Raw genomic sequence first — 18,681 nt, 5'->3', positions numbered from 1 at the left:
TCCGCGCAGTCTGTTTCCAAGTCCCCTGTTATGTAACTGATGAACGTGCTGTCGTGTCTGCAACGTGAGTGGAACTTTGACTTTCCTTCTGACACAGGGAGAGGAGAGGACGCTAGGCAAGTCTAATTCTATTAAAATTAAAGGAGAAAATGGGAAGAATGCTAGGGAGCCCCGGCTTTCAAAGAGAGAAGAATCTATTGCAAAGATTGGGAAAAAAAAATATCAGAAAATTAATTTGGACGAAGCAGAGGGTACGTGTACTTTTTAAAACTTGCACGTTTTTCATGAATGTGTAGGATCCCTAGAACCTTCTCTGGGTTATGCCACTGGGGTGACTGTGCCCCCTTCACACTGAGAAGTCACCCGCCTGGGCCTGCAGCTGTCGGTGTATCCTTACTAAAGCCGCAGTTTTCAGACCGAGAGCCGGGCCCTTCGGGCGTTAGGGAGCCCCCGCTGGGGGCTGCAACAGGTGGTGATCTCTGTGTCCCCCTCACAGTGCGGTAGGGCTCAGAGTCCCTGGGGCGGGCCCTCGTCAGGGGGCGGGCCCTCGCGAGGGGAGGATACTGTCAGGGGGCGGGTCCTGCCAGGGGGCGGGCCTTTGCCAGGGGGCGGGCCCTCGCGGGGGCGGGTCCCAGGGGAGGCGGAGCCCTGGCTGCGCCTGACCGCCCTGTTCAGAGGTCAGGAGGAGACGCTGTGTGTCAGGCCGTGGGGCTGGCCGCCCACGCTGCCCCCGGACCTCAGGACGAAGGAGGGCAGCGCATGAGAGGCAGGGAGGCGGGAAGCTTTCTCTCCAGAAGCCTGTAACACAGAGAAGCGCTAGGAGCAGCCCCGCTCTGAGCTGCCCTGTAACGGCTGAACCCGGCAGCGCTTCCGCTCGGCTGGCTCGGCTGGCTCGTCGCAGCTCCTGCGCTGCCCGGCCGCCCCTGCGCCGAAGCGCCCGCCTTCTGAGCGCCCTCAGGTGTGAGGTTTCAGGCTCCTTGTTGGTCAGAAGCTAAGACTGTAACCTTAGTTAGCTAAGCGAACCCCAAGAAGGCTCAGTGTAGACACCATCTACCTGGGATGGTGGACTCGAGTTACAGCTGAGAACCCACCCCGGTAAGAACAGGCTTCCCAGGTGGAGCTAGGCGTAAAAAGAACCCACCGGCAGTGCAGGAGACACAAGAGACGCGGCGCGATCCCTGGGTGGGGACAGTCTGGAGGAACGCATGGCACCCGACTCCAGTATTCTTCCCTGGAGAATCCCATGGCCAGGAGCCTGGGGGGCTACAGTCCACGGGGTCACCAAGAGTCGGACACGACTGAGCGACTAACACTTCCACTTTCAAGAACAGGAAAGGTTGTGGGGGCATCCAGGAAGGTACAGTACCTGGCCAGGGGTGCCGGGACTGCAGGAGGGGGTCGAGGGCCAGGCATTGCTCACAGGCCCAAGTGGTGCCCGAGGACGCCCGCACGCAAGTTCACCGGCGCCAGACACCTGGGCTCCTGGCTCTGTCAGGCCGTGGTGTATGGTCAGCGGCTTCCCCCTGCTCAGAAGGGAACCAGGTGGCTGCTGCCCCGGCGCCCAGAGCCAGTCCAGGGAGGGCCAGAACCGTGCCCGCGGCGTGCAGCCTCCCGGGCTCTGGGTGGAGGCTAGAGGGTGGGGAGGCCCCGGGGCAGCGGGACAGAACTTTCTAGACACGCTCTTGCATTGGGCCAGAGGGGACCCACTCTAAAACCTGGTCAATGTGGGATTTCTTGCCAGAGTTTTTTGAGCTCATTTCCAAAGCTCAGAGCAGCAGAGCAGACGACCAGCGCGGGCTGTTGAGGAAGGAGGACCTCGTGCTGCCCGAGTTCCTGCGTCTGCCCCCCAGCCCCCCAGGGCTCGCCCCCTCCCCTTCAGCCGCTGCCAACGCCTTCGGCCCGAGAACCGTGACGGGTCACGGGGAGGAGCGGGCACCCCGGCCCCGAGAAAGCCCGGCCAGCAGCCCGGGCTCCGGCGACAGCCTGCCCCTCGGTGCCCCCGGGACCCCCAGCCCGCCAGCACAGGAAGTGGAGGCCGGCAGCGTCCAGACCGAGGAGGGCGAGCACGTGGCCGACCTGACGCTCACGGGGGAGGGGGACATCAGCAGCCCCAACAGCTCGTTCCTGCCGCCGCCCCCCGCCCCGCGGGACGCGGCCGCACCTCCGAGACCAGGTACTTCCGGGCGCGCCGCCCCTGCTCCCCTTTGACTGCCCTCCTCCCGCTGGCCCCGCGCCGTCTGCCTGGCGCTGGCGTTGTCCACAGTTTCCAATTAAAACGAGAGGGCGGTGGGAAGTGAACCCCCCCGCCCGGAGTCTCTCGAGGGAGGGTTCAGCGTGCTTCCTCCTCGGTGACGTGCTTGTCCTGGCTGCCCCGCCCCCTCTGAGGACCCAGCGCAGCTGAGGTCGGAGAGTGGCCAGGACGGCGGGAGGGGGCAGCGGGCACTCGCTCGTGAGTGGCGCCCCCACCGGGCCCTGGCGCTCCCCTGCTCCTTTCCCCAGTCCGGGGCGGTAATGCCACCACCAAGCAAGGCCCTGGGGATTTCTGAAAAATGTGTGTTATTTTTACAATCTAGATCACTAGCACTTTCAGTATTTTAATCTCAAGACTGAAAAAAAAATGTGTCTTGAGCAAGCCCCGTGTGGCCTAGAGCCCGAGGCCCACGGTGACCCCCAGGTCCGGCCGCGGGGGACTGCCCCCCCTCTGCACATCGGTCAGAGCACGTGGCGGCCCGCGGGCCTGGAGTTCCCTCACGCGGGAGGTCAGCACGGTTCCGCCAGACGGAAGCGTGGACGTGTTGCGTGAGCCGGCCCCGGGACGCATGAATGTTAGCTGGGAAATCGAGGCCCCCGGCCTCCTGGAGAAGGGGCTCAGGGGCACACGGCTCCGCCTGCAGAGGGCCGCGCCCGCAGGGCGGCTCCTCGCCTCCTGGGGTGCACGGACCTTCCCTGTGGGCTGCTCCGGGAAGGCCCCCTTTGCCTGAGTCCTGCCTGGGACGGGTCCTCCGGGACCCGCAGCTACATCTCTGGGGCCCCCGGGCCGCGGTGGGCTGACTCGGTGCGCCGGGTGGCTCTGGAGGACCGGCTGTGTGGGTGGGCTCCTCCTCGCATGTGGCCTGCTCTGCGACCCTGTCTCCCCTGCACACCTGTGCGGCCGCATCTGTGCTCCTCCAGGAGAAATAAACCCTACGTCTGACCATCGGACTGCTTGGAAACTCTTTCCTCCTCCATTCGAAAACCCATTTTCTCCTTAGAAAACGATAGATGTATTTTAATCCATGGCAAACACTGCACATTTCCGTGTAATTCATTGTTTAATATACTGGCTTTTGAAAATAGACCACTCTAGATACACTTGGGCGCCTCGGGTGTGTCTGCAGACAGAGCTGCATAAGGGCGGGATTGGGGGGGCGGTGCTGGACGGGCAGACACAGCGCACGGGGAGCATGGCTCTCCCCTCCTTGAGCCCGGGGGTTAGGGGTCGGATGGCTGAAGGTGGGCGGGGGGGTGCCGGCGCTGCTGCGTGAGGCAGATGGATCCTTCCGCCTCGCCCCCTGTGAACCCGGAGCGCAGGCATGCTGGCTGCCTGTGGTCCAGCCACGTCCTCCCCGGCTCCACACTCCGCTCAGGCATCGAGCCCACGCGGTTTTCCCAGTGCGACCTCTGTCTTCTGCTCCTCGCTCCAGAGCCTGCGCAGGGTTACCGGTGGGTCCCTGCGTCTCCCAGCACATCGCTAGGGCCATCTGAGCCCCATCCGCCCCACCCACCCCAGTGCACTGGTGGGGAGGAACCCGGGTCACGCCAGTGCTGGCGGTAGCTTCTGACCACCACGGCCACCCCCACCGCCCCCCAATCCCCACTGAGGTGGGAGCCCTGGATGCTTGCCTCCTCGGGTGTCCTAGGCGGTGCTTCTCCCATGAGCCTTGGACTCACCTTGGTGCTTCAGAACAGCACCAGGGGTTCCCCAGCCAGTGGGGCACTGCGGACACCCTTAGGCCAGTGTGCTTATTCTTGGGGTCCGCCGGCAGGTTTGCAGTGCGTTCCCAGTTCTAGGTGCTATGAGCTGTTTCCTAGAGGGTGGCCACCGAGACCCTTCTGTCCAGGGTGAGAGAGACAGCATGCCCATGCCGCCAGGTTGTGAGATGTGGAAGCCCAGGGCTGCCAGCTCTGCGCCACCCCGAGGAGAGGGTCCCATCGTGGTGGGCCTCGGTCCCCAGCGCCCACGTTCAGAAGCCTGTCAGGGCCTGAGGGCTGGAGGCCTTTGGGCAGACGCGTGCCCATGCAGGGCACAGCCTTCCCGCACGGCCTGCCGTGGATTTGGTCCTGTTAACCTCTTTGGTATCCAGCAAAACCCTGGGCGTTGGTGGGCACGTCCTGCCCCGGGGAGCACTGGCGGGTGTGGGTGTGAGTCCTTGGCCCTGACAGCGAGTGGACAGTGTCCAGGGCCCTGCAGAGGGCTCAGGGCTCTCGGCCAGGGGGCTGAGATGTCCCTGTCCACGTGGGTGGGTGTGGCAAGGGCGCGGGAGTCACCTGGAAGGGCCCTGTGTTCCCAGGGAGAGAGCAAGGTGTTCAAGGCCAGGCAGAGGAGCCGTTGCAGTGCCGACTGGTGGTGGTGGTGGGGCCGGGCCCAGCACCCCGTCGCCCCCAGGTGTCGGGCAGGGTGGGTCCTGGCCTTGCGCCCAGCTGAGCGCTCAGCAGGGTGCCATAACCTGGGTGCAGGCTTGACCCTGGGGCACCTGCAGCCGGGCGCTGGGCTGAGAGAAGTGTGTCCCTCCGCCCCCACCCCCCAGCTAGGCGCTGGGCAGGCTTCCCCCTCCTGTTGCCTGGCCGCGCTGGGCGGTGGGGCCTGGGTCACGGTCCTGGTTGAGCCTCTCTCTTACCCTCCCCGAGGAGCCCTCGCCACCATCCTGTACCCGCTGGGGGCTCAGCCCAAGGAGCACTGGACGGGACGGAAGCCCCCCGCCCTGGGGACTCGTACTGCCCTGCACCGAGTCCAGGGCCCCCCAAGGCACATCCAGTCCCCAGAGCGGGAGGGGCCTGCAGTCACTTCTCCAGGGGTCCCTATGGCGGGCGTAGTAACTCGGCTTCCATGGAAACCAGAGGCGAGTCACCCAGGCTGACAGGCCCACACCAGGGCCACGCCCTCCGCTGGGCGGTGCAGAGGCCAGGCCGCGAGCCCTCGGGGTGGCCGCGAGCCCTCGGGGTGGCCGCGAGCCCTCGGGGTGGCCCCGAGTCCCAGGAGCCCCTCTGCCCCTGTCCGTCCGCCCCGCAGCTACAGCCTTGGCGTGTCTCACCTGCTATAGCCCAGGTGAGGCAGGAGCCTCGGGCCAGGGACCCCCGGGGAAGCCCGCCTGGCTCCGTAGCGGGCTGCTGCCTGGGACGGCTGTGCAGGTCTCCCCAGCCTGGACCCCAGCCCCGCGTGCCTGCTGCAGGCGCCTCCCCGCCCCGGCCACCTCCTTTGCACTCTGTCCATTCAGCTGTCCCCTCTCCAGCAGTAGCTTGGCCCTTCTGTCCGGGCTGCAGAGGGGCACCCCACCCTGCGCACCTAGCTTCCTGGGCAGACAGGGCGGCTGCTGGACTTTCTCAGGGACACGTGGGTGCTCGGGGGTCCGGGGAGGGCAGCCCTCAGCCAGGGCTCTCTCCAGATCCCCCCTTCTAGCACAGCACCCTGGCCTTTCCCTGGGCAGGGTGGACCTGAGCGGACCTCCTGCAAGATGTCTCGGGCTCCCGTCTCCACCCGGCCAGCTCCCCGGCCTCCCCGGGGCTGACTGAGCTGGCCCAACACCCGTCCCCAGGCCCTGGCATGGGTGAGGACAACTCCAGCCTCCTGGCCTCTGGCCCTGGGTCTCTGCTGTGTGTCCGTCCCCCTTGCGTCCCCTTCTCCGTGTCTCTCCCGAGTGCCCCGCAGGTGGTCCATGCCACCTGACCTCTGGGTTTCTCCCAGTGGAAGCCACGGGCCGCTGGTGGCTGGTAGTACGACCCCTGCCACCTCTGCCAGGGCAGCCCTGCCCGCAGGTCTGCCTGCCTGGGTTCCGCGTGGCCCTCCCCAACTCCGCCTGTGCTGCCATGGGCTGGAGTCCTGGAACCCAGCAGGTGCTCAGTGGATCTGCAGAGGGGCTTTGAGCCGGCACCCCCCCCCCCCCACCCATCGCAGACACACACGGGGGCCGGGGTCGGGGGGACTGCGGGCGAACCAAGGCTTCAGTTGGGCTGTCCCCTGACTTGCCCTTGGGGGCCCAGGCAGCCTCCACAGAAGGGCGCCGAGTGGGATGGGATTCCCAGGGCTGGTGGCCTTGTGAGGGCCCAGCAGGTCCAGAGGCTGAGGCCGGACAGTGACCCTGGGGGTGGCCGAGGGGTCAGGCTGCACCAGGGCCGTCGGGAGCCCTGCTGGCCCACCAAAGGAGGGTCCTTCTGCTGATGTGGAGCCTCGAGGCCCAGAGCAGACCAGCCACTGGCCGGGGTCTGCCCGGAGGGTCCTAGGAAGGGCTTTTGGGTCCCAGCTGCCGTGAGGGCTCCAGCAGGGTGCCCCCAGGGAGGGGCTGGCTGTGCCAGTCAGAATCACAGAATCCAGTCGGCCGGGGGCTGGGCCTGTGATCCCCAGGGCATTGAGGGGTGGGCACTGGGGTTCCGGCTCCGGCCGCACATGCAGGGTCTGGAGGACGTGGGACAGACGACTGGGGCCAGCTGGTGCCAGGAGCGAGCGTCGTGTACAGGGCAGCCTGGCTCCCTTGGAAGCAGCGGCCCTCGAGCTCTGGGGGTGGGGGGGTCCTCTGTGCTCCGCCCCTGCCAGGAGGGTCATGGGGAGGCCAGGAGGGTCATGGGGAGGCCAGGAGGGCCATGGGGAGGCCAGGAGAACAGTCGCCACGGGCAGGCCCTGGCACAGAGGCCGTGACACCTGCCCGCCCACCACTCAGGCTGGGCCCCGGACACTGAGTCACAGGCCTGGGGCTGCCGCTGCCTCCGAGGAGCAAGTCCGGGTGGCAGGAGGAACTTGGACTGCAGTCCCCCTCCTGAGACGCGCCCGTCCCAAGCTCGCGAGCTGCCTGGGTGCCAGAGGGCCTGCAGCTGGGGCCACCCCACTCACCAGCCTCTGTCCTCCTGGAGGGTCTGAGTAGGGCTTGACAGGAGCGGGCCGTGCCCCACGGTGTGTGTGGGCTCACAGGCCTCTTAACGCTCCAGACAGGTGCCCCAAATGGGGGCCAGCAACTGAGGAGCGCAGCTCTGCCCCTCCCCACTGCTCCAGATCCAGGGGCAGACCAGCCCCACCCCATGGCTTCCTGGCCCTGGGGGCCGACTGGCAAGCACGGGACAGGCTCAAACGGAATGTTTGTTGAATGACCAAAGAACTGATTGTCTGGGAGGAGCTTCCAGTCCCGGCTGCTCTGCGTGGACCCTGGGAGCCCTAGACAGGCCGCTTTCCTCGCAAACGTCTCCGCTTTCCACCCCTACCTTGTCACACTGCCCGAGTGGGACACTTGTGGCCGGGCAGCACCCCTGGGAGGTGTGAGGCTGACCCGCCATGGGGGCCCCTCCTGCCACCTCCCCACAGGCCGGGAGAGGCGGTCAGGGGAGCCGGACCCCGTGTTCCTGGGCTGGAGGCCCCTCCTCCAGCCTGTCCACTTGGGGCCGGGCCGGGGCACCTTCCCCCACACCCCAGACATCAGCGGGCCCTTGGCTCAGACTCACTGAGACCACCCCAGACACACTGTGCCCCGCCTACACCTGGCCCGACCGGGGCCTGGAGTCCCGCCTGTCGCCCTGAGCCTGGCGCCCGTCCTGGGGGTGAACCTGGGGAGCCCTGTGTCGGGACTGAGGCTGAAGCGCCCACCCAGTGCCCTGTGCCCTGCCCACACCCGCCTGACTCCGGGGACCACACCTCTGCCCTGCCAGGGCCCCACCCGGGACCAGCCAAGGGGACAGGGCAGTGATGACCACCAGGGGTGGTGGGCTGGGAGGTGTGGCTGCCCACGGCAGCGTCTGGAAGCTTCCAAGGCAGTCCCAGGCAGCCTGGAGCTCCTGGGGGTGAGGCGGGTACTTGGAGTCAGGGCCTGGCTGCTCTGCGCAGCAGGCAGGCTGGAGGAAGGGGCGCTCGGCCTGCGGTCTTGCTGGCGGAGCGGGAGAGCGTGGAGGTGGGCCCGAAGGGGCTCGGGGTCTGGGAGGCTGAGACGCCCCCAGTCAGCCCCCGGTAGGTGGACCACAGCGGAGCCAGGTCGGGAGGGCCCTGGGGGCCCCCTGTCCTGCCCTGGCCAGGGGGCCACGGCCCTGAGGAGCCAGCAGCGCTGCCCGTGGGTGCAGACCCCGAGTGCCTGCGGAGGGCCTTGCTCCCAGGGTCCAGCCCATCGCAACAGCCCCACCCGGTGCTCCGCGCTCCCGGGAGCCCCCGTCACGACCGCCTGCCCAATGCCCCTTGGCTGCAGACAGCCCCCCCAGGGAAGGAGAACAAGGGGGCGAGGGTGGGGCACAGGGGAGCTGCCCTGCCTCTGAGCTCCTCCCGGAGGGGCCCCCGCTGGGTGGGCCGTTCCCAGTCTCCTGGCTGCACTGGACCCAGGCAGGGAGCCCTGGGCGTCCCCTTGCCAGACGAGGGGCCCCGCTGGTCCCAGCACACCGAGCCCCCCAGGCCGGGCACCCCTAGACCCCGCCCCCAGCACTGAGGACCACAGCTGCCCTCACCCTGCCCGCTCTCCGGAGCCCACTGTCCCCCTCGGCCTGGGACCCTCCTCAGGGTACCTGCTGAGTGCTCCCCGGAGCACAGGCCAAGGGGCCCCAGGACGCACAGGGTGGAGGGGGTGGTGGTGCGGGAACCCCTTGGCAGGGTCTGAGCGAGGAGGGTGGCCAGGGTCTCCCGCCAGGGCGCACAGGCGGGTGATAGCCTCTCTCTTCTCCCCGTGACAGCAGGTGGGGCCCGAGGCAGCCGACGCCCCCCGGTCAGCACAGTCGTGGACGTGGACCGAGTCGCTGGCGAGCCACTGGGGCCAGCCGGCAGCATCCCGGGGGTGCGGACAGCCCCCTGGAGGCCACGGGCCAGCGGGGCCCCTACGTCGGCCCGCCCCGCCCCGAGCCCCGTCCCCGGGGGGCCCGCCAAGCCCAAGGCCAGCCCGCACCATGCCACCTTTGTCTGAGGCTGCCGCCCGCTGGCCCGTCCCTGCCGGCCAACTCTGCGGACCCTGCACCCGGGCTGCCGGCCGGGACACACACGCGTGGAGAGCAGTGGTCTTGAGGGAGGGCAGCTGAGCCCCTCGGGGGCCTCGGACAGGCCAGGTCAGCCACCCCCCGGCGGCCTGGCCTCAGATGCCCACCAGGGCCGGCTCAGAGGGCTGGTGGCCCTGCCCCTGCTGCTTGGCGCCCAGCCTTCCCACAATAAAGTGTCAGAGCGGACCCGACTGTCGGCCTCGTGCTGGGTCCTGGGGCACAGGCCCTCCCCCAGGGAGCTGTGGCCCCTGTATGTCACGGGGGGCCAGCTCAAGGGGGTGAGGTCAGAGGCGGGCAGGGAGACAAGGCTGACCAGAAGGGGGTGCGGGCCCAGCGTGTGGGCGGCTGGCTGAGGTCCTGCCCCGTCCAGGCCATGTCTTGTCTGCTTCACACCACCTGCCAGGGGCCCCGCAGGGTCGTCCCCTCAGGGCGGCCACCAATGGGGGTGGCGCTCTGCCTGGGGACCCCTCAGGCCACCCTGACCCTGGCCTCATTCAGACAAGTGGTCTGGCAAGGCCAGTCTGTGCAGTGACTGTGTCGGGGGAGCCCTGCCTGCCCAAGAAAGCCTGGGAAAAGGTGGCAGCCTGTGCCAAGGCCCTGAGGCAGGGGTCCGGAGGGGTGGGAGTGGCAGCCAGGCCCGGGGGCAGGGCACGGGGTGGAGGGAGGCAGAGATGGTGACACGGGCCCAGGTCCTAGGTGGACGGAGCCCGTGTGGGAAGCCCTGCCCACAGAGACGCCCTCCAGGCTTGCAGAAGGGCCCTAAGCCTCAGTGCCCCCGGGGCCACGGGGCTGTGCCCTGAGCTGAGCCCAAGGGCACCCACATGAAGAGGGCCCAGCACCTACCACATCCAAGCTGGGTGCCCCCCGTTTCTGCGCTTCCTGTCTGCACAGAGGGCAAATGAGGGCCCAGAGAGGGCGATCTGGGGTGCCCAGCAAGGCGGCTGCAGCGCCAGGCCAACCCCACCCTGGGCCAGCCCTTCCCTCCACCCCGTGTTGGCAGCTGAGCCGGCTCACAGGGATCGGGGCCCCCTGGCCTCCGTGACCCTCTCAAACTGACGAAGAGGGTCCCCGAGCAGCTCTGCTCACGGCTGCAGTCACAAGCCACAGGCCGCCTGGCGCAACGACTCCATGTCTGGGGGGCAACACCCCATCCCCGTTCATGGGTCAGGGAGCGAAGTGCCCCCAGACCAGGGCAGGGCCCCAAGCTGGGTCTCAGTGGGCCCAGATGCCTGGCCAGGGGCTCGGGATGGGGGAGGCAGGACGGCGCGGGTGGTCCTGGTCCTGGGCTTCCTGAGGCGGCGTCCCTGTGGGTCCAGGAGCTGTGGGGGGCAGGGGGCTGGGGGGAGGCCTCCTCCCTGCTCCCTTTGCACGGGGGCCCCATCCCAGGCTCACCTTGGGAGGGGACAGATGGAAACACTGTGGAGGGCGGCGGAGGTCCCTGTCCGGGGCCTTGTCCTTAACTCCCACCCCAGTGCGCATACGCTCCCCTGCGCCTGGCCTCCTGCCTGCCATGGGGCCGTGCCAAAGGGCCCAGCACATACAGCTGCTCTGGCTGGTACAGCTCATAAGTACACAGTGGCCAGCCCTCTGGCTGGGTGGGGACCGGAAGCTGGGGTTGGGGGGTCCAGGCCTCTTCCTTCCACGTCATCCTGGAAGACTTCCTGGAGGAGGCGTCTATGCTGAGCCTGGAGGACGCGGTCAGGTCCAGGAAGAGCATGGCGGAGGCAAGAGGGGACTGCTGGCCCAGGCAGGGTGAGCCGGGCGGCAGATACGGCAGACGTGCGGGCCTCCTGGCACGGGAGGCAGCCAGGGTTAATCATTTGCCGGCGGCCTTGACCCTCACCCTGCTCCCGCGTCCCGCTGCTCCTCACGCCAGCCCAGGAGGAGCCATGGGGTGCTGGGCCTGGGTCGCCAGCCCCTGCCCCCCGCCCAGGCCAGCCCTGCTGTTGCTGCTGCTGCTGCTGCTGCCTCACGGGGCACAGCCCCAGGCTGCCAGGGTGAGCGCTGACCCCAAAGCTCTGTGACCACAGGCTCCCCCGGGCCCACTCTGGGTCCTAGGGTGAGGTCAAGGCTGGGTGTGGACGGGGTGAGGGGCCCACCATGGGGAAAGTGGACCTTCGGTGCCGAGGTGGGCGTGTTGGGTGGGCCTGGGGGACAGGAGGCCGGGGGCTCCAACTTGCTGGTCCCCCGCCTGGGGGCTCAGGGGCTGGTCCCTGCCCTCTGGGCCTGTTGGGTCCACGTGTCTGAGGTTATGGGGGGCTCTGAAAGCCACACAGCTGCTCTCGTCTGACCCCAACCCCAGGATTCAAGCCTGGGTGGCAGTGATGCTGGTGTCCTGGCTCCTTGGACTGGGCGGATGGGGAGGGGACAGTATTTAGCTGAGGCCGGTGTCCCCTGGTCCCCACTCCAAGGCCTGAGGACGCTGACATGCAAATTGAGGCAGGTCCTCGTGTGAGGGGCCCGCCCCACACCCCCCATCACAGCCCTCTCGGCCCTTCCCAGAGCCAAGGGGAGCCCCCAGGACACAACGCCACAGTGACTCCTGTGACCCCTGTAACCTCAGTGACCCCCAGCACTGCAGCCGTGGGAGCATCCCAGACAGAGGGGCCCCCTGGTGGAGGGCTCACCCCCCTGCCCTGGGGAGCCCCCTCCAACGGCCCTGGGGGCACAGGTGCGTTAGGAGGGCTTCTTGGAGGAGGCGGCGGGTGACCCCCAGACGCCAGACGGGGGTCTGGGGGGACCACCACAGCCCCGGGGGGTGGAGTGGGGTGGGTGATGGGGGTAGGGAGGTGTCCGGCGCAGGAGCTGTTGACCCCCATGTTCCCCCCCCCAGCAGTGCTCACCGAGGCCGGGCAGCCCTGCAGGTTCCCATTCCGCTACGGCGGCCGCATGCTGCACTCTTGCACTGCAGAGGGAAGCGCCCACAGGAAGTGGTGGGTCCCGGTCCCCGCGCCCCCGAGTCCACCCTGGAGGCCCTCCCGCCCTCTGCCCTCCCGACTCCGGCCTGAGCCCAGCACGCAGCAGGTGGAGTGAACGAATGAGGGCCTGAGCGGGAGAGCGCTCCAGAGCGGCCAGCCAGCCAGCCTGAGTCGGGGTCGGGACGAGCTGGTCTCTGGGTGCCCTCCCCCATCAGCACCCGCCTCACCCCCAGGTGTGCCACGACTCACAACTACGACCGGGACAGGGCCTGGGGCTACTGTGTGCAGGACCCCGCTCCCCAGGGGGGCCCAGGTGGGTGCCTGGGGTCTGAAGCCGGGGGTGGGCGTGATCTCCTGTGGGGAGTCGGAGCTGAGCTGGGGTAGGGGCTCCTGTCCTGTCTGCGGCTCATCCTACTGCAGGCCTGGGGCCTGCAGGAGTGGGGAACACCCGCCCACCCACAAGGCAGGGTCCCGCCCTCTCTGGGGGCCACAGAGCTGCTCTGGCTATTGCTGGGGCCTCGCCGCCCCCTGCTGGTCAGGCTGGGCCCCGCAGGTCCCCGTGCAGGGCGCTCCAGGGCCAGCGTGCTGCTTGTTGGGGTCCGGCTCTTGGGGTGTTGGATGCGGAGCCAGAGGCCTGCCTGCCCAGGCTTTGAGAGCTGGGCAGGGGTGGAGTGGGGAGGGCAGAGGCCTGCAGGGCACACATGCCCCGAGGAGCCTTAGAAGGGGCATCTTGAAGGCGGCAGGCCCTTGGCAAGCAGGGAGTATCACGGTGCGGGTGGGGGCCCAAAGCCTGCGGGACTCTGAGACAGCCCCCTCCCTTGCGTGTGTGCCCAGCCCCCCGGGACCCCTGTGCCTCTGGCCCCTGCCTCCACGGAGGCTCATGCTCCAGCACACAGGACCCCGAGTCACACCACTGCACCTGCCCTGAGGCCTTCACCGGCCAGGACTGCGGCACAGGTGAGTGGGGTGGCGGGGCGGCAGGGCGCTGGCCACAGGCGGGAGCAGCGGCTCACTGTGCCCCCTCCCGGCCCCCCCGCCCCTCCCACCCCCCGCCCCAGCAAAGTGCTTTGATGAGAGCCGCTACGAGTACCTGGAGCCGGGCGATCGTTGGGCCCACGTGCACCAGGGCCGCGTGGAACAGTGCGAGTGCTCGGGGGGCCAGGTCCACTGTGAGGGGACCCGCCACACAGGTACTCAAGGGTGCGGCCCGGCGGGGCGGGCCACGTCACTGAGCCTGCGCTCTGGGAAGGGCCACCAGAGAGGGGCACTGGGGCGGGAACCAGGCCTAGACACCCCACCCCCGCCCCTGGCTCGGGGCCGAGGCCTAGCTCCCAAGTGCTCCCCCCAGCTTGTCTGAGCAGCCCCTGCCTGAACGGCGGTTCCTGCCACCTGATCGTGGCCACCGGGACCACCGTCTGCGCCTGCCCCCCAGGCTACGCCGGGCGGCTCTGCAACATTGGTGAGTCACCCAGCCTGGAGCGGTGTGGGCCCCACGGCCACGGCCCAGGCTCACAGCACTCCCGCCGCCCACAGTGCCTGCCCAGCGCTGCTTCGTGGGGACCGGCACCGAGTACCGAGGCGTGGCCAGCACGGCGGCCTCAGGCCTCGGATGCCTGCCCTGGAACTCCGACCTGCTCTACCAGGAGTTGCACGTGGACTCCGTGGGTGCCGCAGCCCTCCTGGGCCTGGGCCCCCATGCCTACTGCCGGTCAGCACTGTCCCCATGGCCCTGACCCCTCTGCTCCGGAGGCCGCCCAGGGAGCGGAGCCTGCAGGAGCAGAGGCTGCTGGGGGTGGGGGGGAGTCAGGACCCCCCCCCCCCAGCAGGCATCCCCATCTTCCCCCCTTGCCTCTAAGGGGCTCTGACCCCCGCCCACCCACTTGTCCCTGTCCACCAGGAACCCAGACAAGGACGAGAGGCCCTGGTGCTACGTGGTGAAGGACAGCGCCCTCTCCTGGGAGTACTGCCGCCTGGCGGCCTGCGGTGCGCGCAGCTGGAGGTGGTCTCGGGAGGAGCAGGGTGGGCACCGGGCTGGCCCCACCCCCACTGGGGCCTCCTCACTCTACCCCCATGCCCGGCCACCTCTCCCCAGAGGACCACAGGCACATCTGAGAGATGGGGAGACTGAGGCTAACCACAGCAGGGCTGGACCAAGGCCACGCAGTGGGTCAGCACCAGAGGTCAGGGGGCCCAGGCATTCTGCACTGTGCCCGGACGGTCCCCACGGACACGGATAGCTGGGTGTCCCTGAGGTCAGCCCCTGTAGGGTAGGCGGTTCCAAGAGGCCAGCCTGCCCTCTGGCCCCATTGCCCCAGGGCTCTCTGACCCATCCAGGGTTGGCTCTGGGGTCCCAGGCTGCTGGAAGGGACAGGAACCCCTGCCAGGCCTGCTGGGCCACCTTGGCTCTGCAAAGCCTGTGATCAGGCACAGTTCTCATCCTGCAGATGAGAAAAACAGGCTCAGAGTAAGTCCTGTGCCCACCCCTCCAAGGGCAGAGCTGGGCCTGAGCACGGCTCTTCTTTCAGAGGAGCTGCCTAGGCTGGGGCTGGAGGCAGGTGAACCACTGGAGGCCTAGAGAATCCTGGACACAGCCAGGACCTGCGGCGTGATCCAGTGATCTGTGTCCACAGAATCCCTTGCCAGGATTCAGCCCCCGCCCACCGAGGCCCTGATGACCCTGTCTGGGCCCGAAGCCGCTGGACCAGCTGGACGCCAGACCTGCGGCAAGAGGCACAAGAAGAGGACCTTCCTGCGGCCCCGCATTATCGGCGGCTCCTCCTCGCTGCCCGGCTCCCATCCCTGGCTGGCCGCCATCTACATCGGGAACAACTTCTGTGCGGGGAGCCTCGTCCACACCTGCTGGGTGGTGTCTGCCGCCCACTGCTTCTCTAACAGGTGAGCGGCCCTGGGGCCCAGTGTCCACGATCCATCCCGGTGTCCCGCCTCCAACCATCCACCTTTCCGCCCGCCCGCCCGCCCGGCCCTACACGCGGCGTCCCGGCTCCACCGCCAGCCATCCGCGCACACGCCCGCTGCTCCTAAGCATCACCCGCGGGTCCCCGCCTTACCCGTGTAAGCCCCGTCCTTCGGTCCCTCCGCTCCCCGTAGCCCCTCTGACTCAGGTGGGGCTCCGCGCTCAGCTCGGTGCTGGGCCGGGAGACTGCGGGAGCCGCCGCGCTCCTGCCCCGGGGCGCGGTTCCCAGTCTGTCCCGGTGGCCGGTCCTCTCCCGGGAGCTCCCTGGTCTGGAGCTTGGGGCGCGGCGGGGCGTGGCGGGGCGTGGCGGGGCGGCGCGCCTGCGCAGCAGGACGGTGGGCGTGGCGGGACGGGGCGTGGCGGGGTGGCGCGCCTGCGCGGTGGGCGGTGGGCGTGGTCGGCCCTGAGGCCCCGCCCCTTCCGGCCCCGCCTCTGCCCAGAAGGAGCAGGTGGCCCCATGTAGGGCCCCGGCGAGGATGGCTGGGCTGGCGTCCGGGGTCGGGGTCAAGGGTGTGAGGCCCACGACCACAACCCAGGGGTAAGAGCAGCGAGCTCAGAGCCGGGAGAAGCCTGCCCATCCACTGCTCCTAAATTCTCTGCCTTGAGGGGAAGGGGCTCTCTCGGGGCGGGGGGAAGGGTCCAGTGTCATCCCAGGGGTCAGGGGCTTGTGGCATGCTGGGGTCTGGCTGCGTGAGAGTCCGAAATGAGCACCCCCCCCCCAGTCACCCTAAGGACTACACCGCGGGGGTGTGCAGTTGGCACCAGCCCTGTGCTGAGTGCTTGTGGCCTGGGCTGCTCCCTTCCCCGCTGGACCTGTGGAACGCCCCCTGGAGCCTCCCCTGTACGCAGTGGGGTGGGGGTGGTTAACACACTGGAGGACGGGAGCCAGCATCTCTCCTTACATTAGGGGAGGGGCCCAGCCGGGTGAAGGTACCCACCCTCTGCGGGTGGGGGCCCAGAGCAGTGGTCCCAGGCCTGGGCCAGGCAGGTGGCTGCAGCAGGGTGTTCATGGGCAGGTGTGATGGGGGCCAGCGGGTGAGAGGAGTGCTCAGGCTCCTGGACCCCTGGGTGACTTCATAGGAAGCACTGCTTCCAGGCCAGGGGCCCCGGGCAGAACCGTGCCCCAGCCTGGACCTGCACCAACTTGGGCCCCATTCAGCACCAAGCCCACCTGGACACATGAGAGGCCCCCGGCTCACTCGGGCCTTCTTAGAGGTGGTGCTGCCAGGACTGTGGGTGTGGCCGTAGCTCGCCACGCCCCACCACACTACAGCCCGCTGCACCCCTGCTCAGGTCTCCCCAGGGTTTGGGGGCGGGGGCCCTGCACAGTGTCGGAGGAGGGGCGAGCCGGCCTCAGGGTCGAGGGTCGTGAAGCCACCAGCCCCCTGCTGCACAGCCCCCCCAGGGAGAGCGTCTCCGTGGTTTTGGGCCAGCACTTCTTCAACCGCACCACGGACGTGACACAGACATTTGGCATCGAGAAGTACATCCCGTACCCGCTGTACTCGGTGTTCAACCCCAGTGACCACGACCTCGGTGAGGCTCCGCCCGGGGCGTGTGCGGGGAGCCGCACCAGGCTGGCCTGGGGGAGTCCTCAGACTCTTCCAGGAGGGATGGGAGAGATGGGGGCTGGGGGAGGGCGGAGGGAGGGAGAAGGGGAGGAGGAGGGGGAAGGTTGTCTGCAGTTCCCTCTGGGGCCTCCCAGGACACAGCCGCACGGCCCGCGGGCTGTACCCGTGTGACTCGGGCTGTACCCGTGTGACTCCGTGGCTACCTTCGGCTGTCACGGCCCCCGCGCGGCAGGCTGACCTCCGACCTCTCTCCCACCCAGTCCTGATCCGGCTGGAGAAGAAAGGGGAGCGCTGCGCCGTCCGCTCCCAGTTCGTCCAGCCCATCTGCCTGCCCGAGCCCAGCAGCCCCTTCCCCGCGGGACACAAGTGCCAGATAGCGGGCTGGGGCCATCAGGATGAGAGTGAGTTCGGGCAGGGGGCCAGGGCCATGCCCCCAGGAGCGGTGGCCCAACCCAGCCTGAGCACCCCCACACCCCGTGTCGGCCTGCAGACGTGAGCGGCTACTCCCCTTCGCTTCGGGAGGCACTGGTCCCCTTGGTCGCGGACCATAAGTGCAGCAGCCCTGAGGTGTATGGGGCCGACATCAGTCCCAACATGCTGTGTGCCGGCTACTTCGACTGCAGGTCGGACGCCTGCCAGGTTAGCCTGGACAGCCCGCCGACCCGGAGCTTGGAGCCGAAAGGGGTCCACCTTGAGAATCTGCATCCCAAGGCAGCTCTGGACCCCTGCGGAGGCACTTTGAGGGTTGGGGTGCGGGAGGCTGGGGTGAGGGGGAGTGGGCGGTTTCTGGGTGGGTCTCAGGCCCTAACGGGCCGCTCTGCACAGGGGGACTCAGGCGGGCCACTGGCCTGCGAGAAGAACGGCGTGGCCTACCTGTACGGCATCATCAGCTGGGGCGACGGTTGTGGGAGGCTCAACAAGCCTGGCGTCTACACCCGCGTGGCCAACTACGTGGACTGGATCAACGACCGGATTCGCCCCCACAAGCGACCCACGAATCCCTCCTGAGCCCCCCTCTACCCCGGGGCCTTGTGTCCTGCTCTTCCCTCCTTGCTGCCAATAAAGATGTTTCCAAGACCCCCCATACACACACACTGCCGGCCCCTCTGCCCAAGCCCCCCAGCCCTGCCTTTCCTCCCAGGCCATGACCCCCCACCCAGCTTTGTGGATGACGGGCCCTCGGGGCTGGGGTCCCCCCGAGCCAGCCCCCAGCTGCCCTTTCGCAGTGGAGAAGGGAGCCTGCGACCCCACCGGGAGGGGTCTGGCCCCAAGGCCTGTAGACTCAGGCCAAGAGATGCGGCTGGGACCTTCTTCCCAGCCAGACTGCTCTCAGACCCTCCTCTGCCCTGCCCTGCCCCCCAAACTCCGGCCACCCCGGCCTCCCTGTGTTCATGAAACTGAGCAGGCCCCTTGCTCGCCCTGCTCCTACTACTGCCTAGAACATTCTGTCCCGTGCTGCCCCGCCCCCTCCACTCAGCCTTTTGACGTACTAGGAGGCCTGGTGGAGGCCTGGGGAGGTCCTTTCCAGTTCCTCCCCGTCGTCACACACACAGGTAGGCACAGACCCCTCCCCTCTCTGCCCCGTCTCAGTCAGGACGGCGTTCAGACCTGACTGATGGGGCTGGAGACCTTTGCTTCGCTCCCATAGCGGGAAGTCCAGGGGTCAGCCACAGCCCCTTTATCAGGAGAGGACGGGTTTCCGCAGGGACCCCTCCTCCAGCAGATTTTGTGTTTCGCTCTGTCTGCCCGAATAGGGTCTCGTGGCCACACCCAGCTGCTGGGGAGGCTGGGAGGGCAGGGAACAGAGTTGTCGGGACAAGATCAGACATTACCAGGATGGCGCCTGGCCCCCTGGCAAAGCCGGAGGAATAGAGGTGACCACAGTGGGTGCTGCTGCCCCAGCGTGTGGGTGGGGCTTAGAGCCTTCAGTGGGCTGGAACTCGTGTGGGCCACAGCTGGGGTGGTAGAGGCCGGTGCTGGCACCCCGGCCCCCGGAAGGCACAGCAGCTCCCACTGGTGGGCCTGGGGCCTC

The 18,681-nt window shown here is 68.3% G+C and overlaps 2 protein-coding genes across 9 annotated transcripts in view; both read left to right on the top strand.

Moving 5' to 3' along the window:
- Positions 1–9,377, top strand: part of RGS12 (regulator of G protein signaling 12) — a 125,021-nt gene extending 115,644 nt beyond the window's left edge. Inside the window, exons 16-18 of one of the 5 annotated variants that reach the window (XM_069593285.1) lie at positions 98–251; positions 1,742–2,173; positions 8,893–9,377. In XM_069593285.1, coding sequence (XP_069449386.1) covers positions 98–251; positions 1,742–2,173; positions 8,893–9,116 — 810 coding nt within the window. In that variant the 3' untranslated portion in view covers positions 9,117–9,377. Of the gene's footprint in view, positions 1–97; positions 252–1,741; positions 3,199–8,889 lie in introns of those variants that run through there. The other 4 variants (XM_069593284.1, XR_011257575.1, XR_011257574.1 and 1 more) reach the window with 4 other exon arrangements.
- Positions 9,378–10,713: 1,336 nt separating this feature from the next.
- Positions 10,714–17,733, top strand: HGFAC (HGF activator). 4 transcript variants are annotated; one of them, XM_069593289.1, is made up of 14 exons: positions 10,714–11,183; positions 11,689–11,857; positions 12,020–12,119; positions 12,338–12,417; positions 12,939–13,061; positions 13,163–13,294; positions 13,453–13,563; positions 13,638–13,812; positions 14,002–14,087; positions 14,735–14,999; positions 16,475–16,614; positions 16,910–17,050; positions 17,140–17,288; positions 17,475–17,733. In XM_069593289.1, the coding sequence occupies exons 1-14, from the start codon at positions 10,863–10,865 to the stop codon at positions 17,655–17,657; spliced, it is 2,175 nt and encodes a 724-aa protein (XP_069449390.1). In that variant the 5' UTR covers positions 10,714–10,862; the 3' UTR covers positions 17,658–17,733. The 4 variants fall into 4 exon arrangements, with proteins under 4 accessions (XP_069449390.1, XP_069449391.1, XP_069449388.1 ...); XM_069593290.1 differs by having other exon boundaries at positions 10,732–11,183; positions 12,023–12,119; XM_069593287.1 differs by having other exon boundaries at positions 10,788–11,183; positions 12,023–12,119; positions 14,002–14,123.
- The last annotated feature ends 948 nt before the right edge of the window (positions 17,734–18,681 follow it).

The sequence above is a fragment of the Ovis canadensis genome, chromosome 6, assembly GCF_042477335.2.
Source record: "Ovis canadensis isolate MfBH-ARS-UI-01 breed Bighorn chromosome 6, ARS-UI_OviCan_v2, whole genome shotgun sequence".
In the NCBI taxonomy this organism is placed as follows: Eukaryota; Metazoa; Chordata; class Mammalia; order Artiodactyla; family Bovidae; genus Ovis; species Ovis canadensis.
The sequence above is the reverse complement of the archived record's forward strand: the minus strand, read 5'-3'. Positions and strand labels throughout refer to the sequence as shown.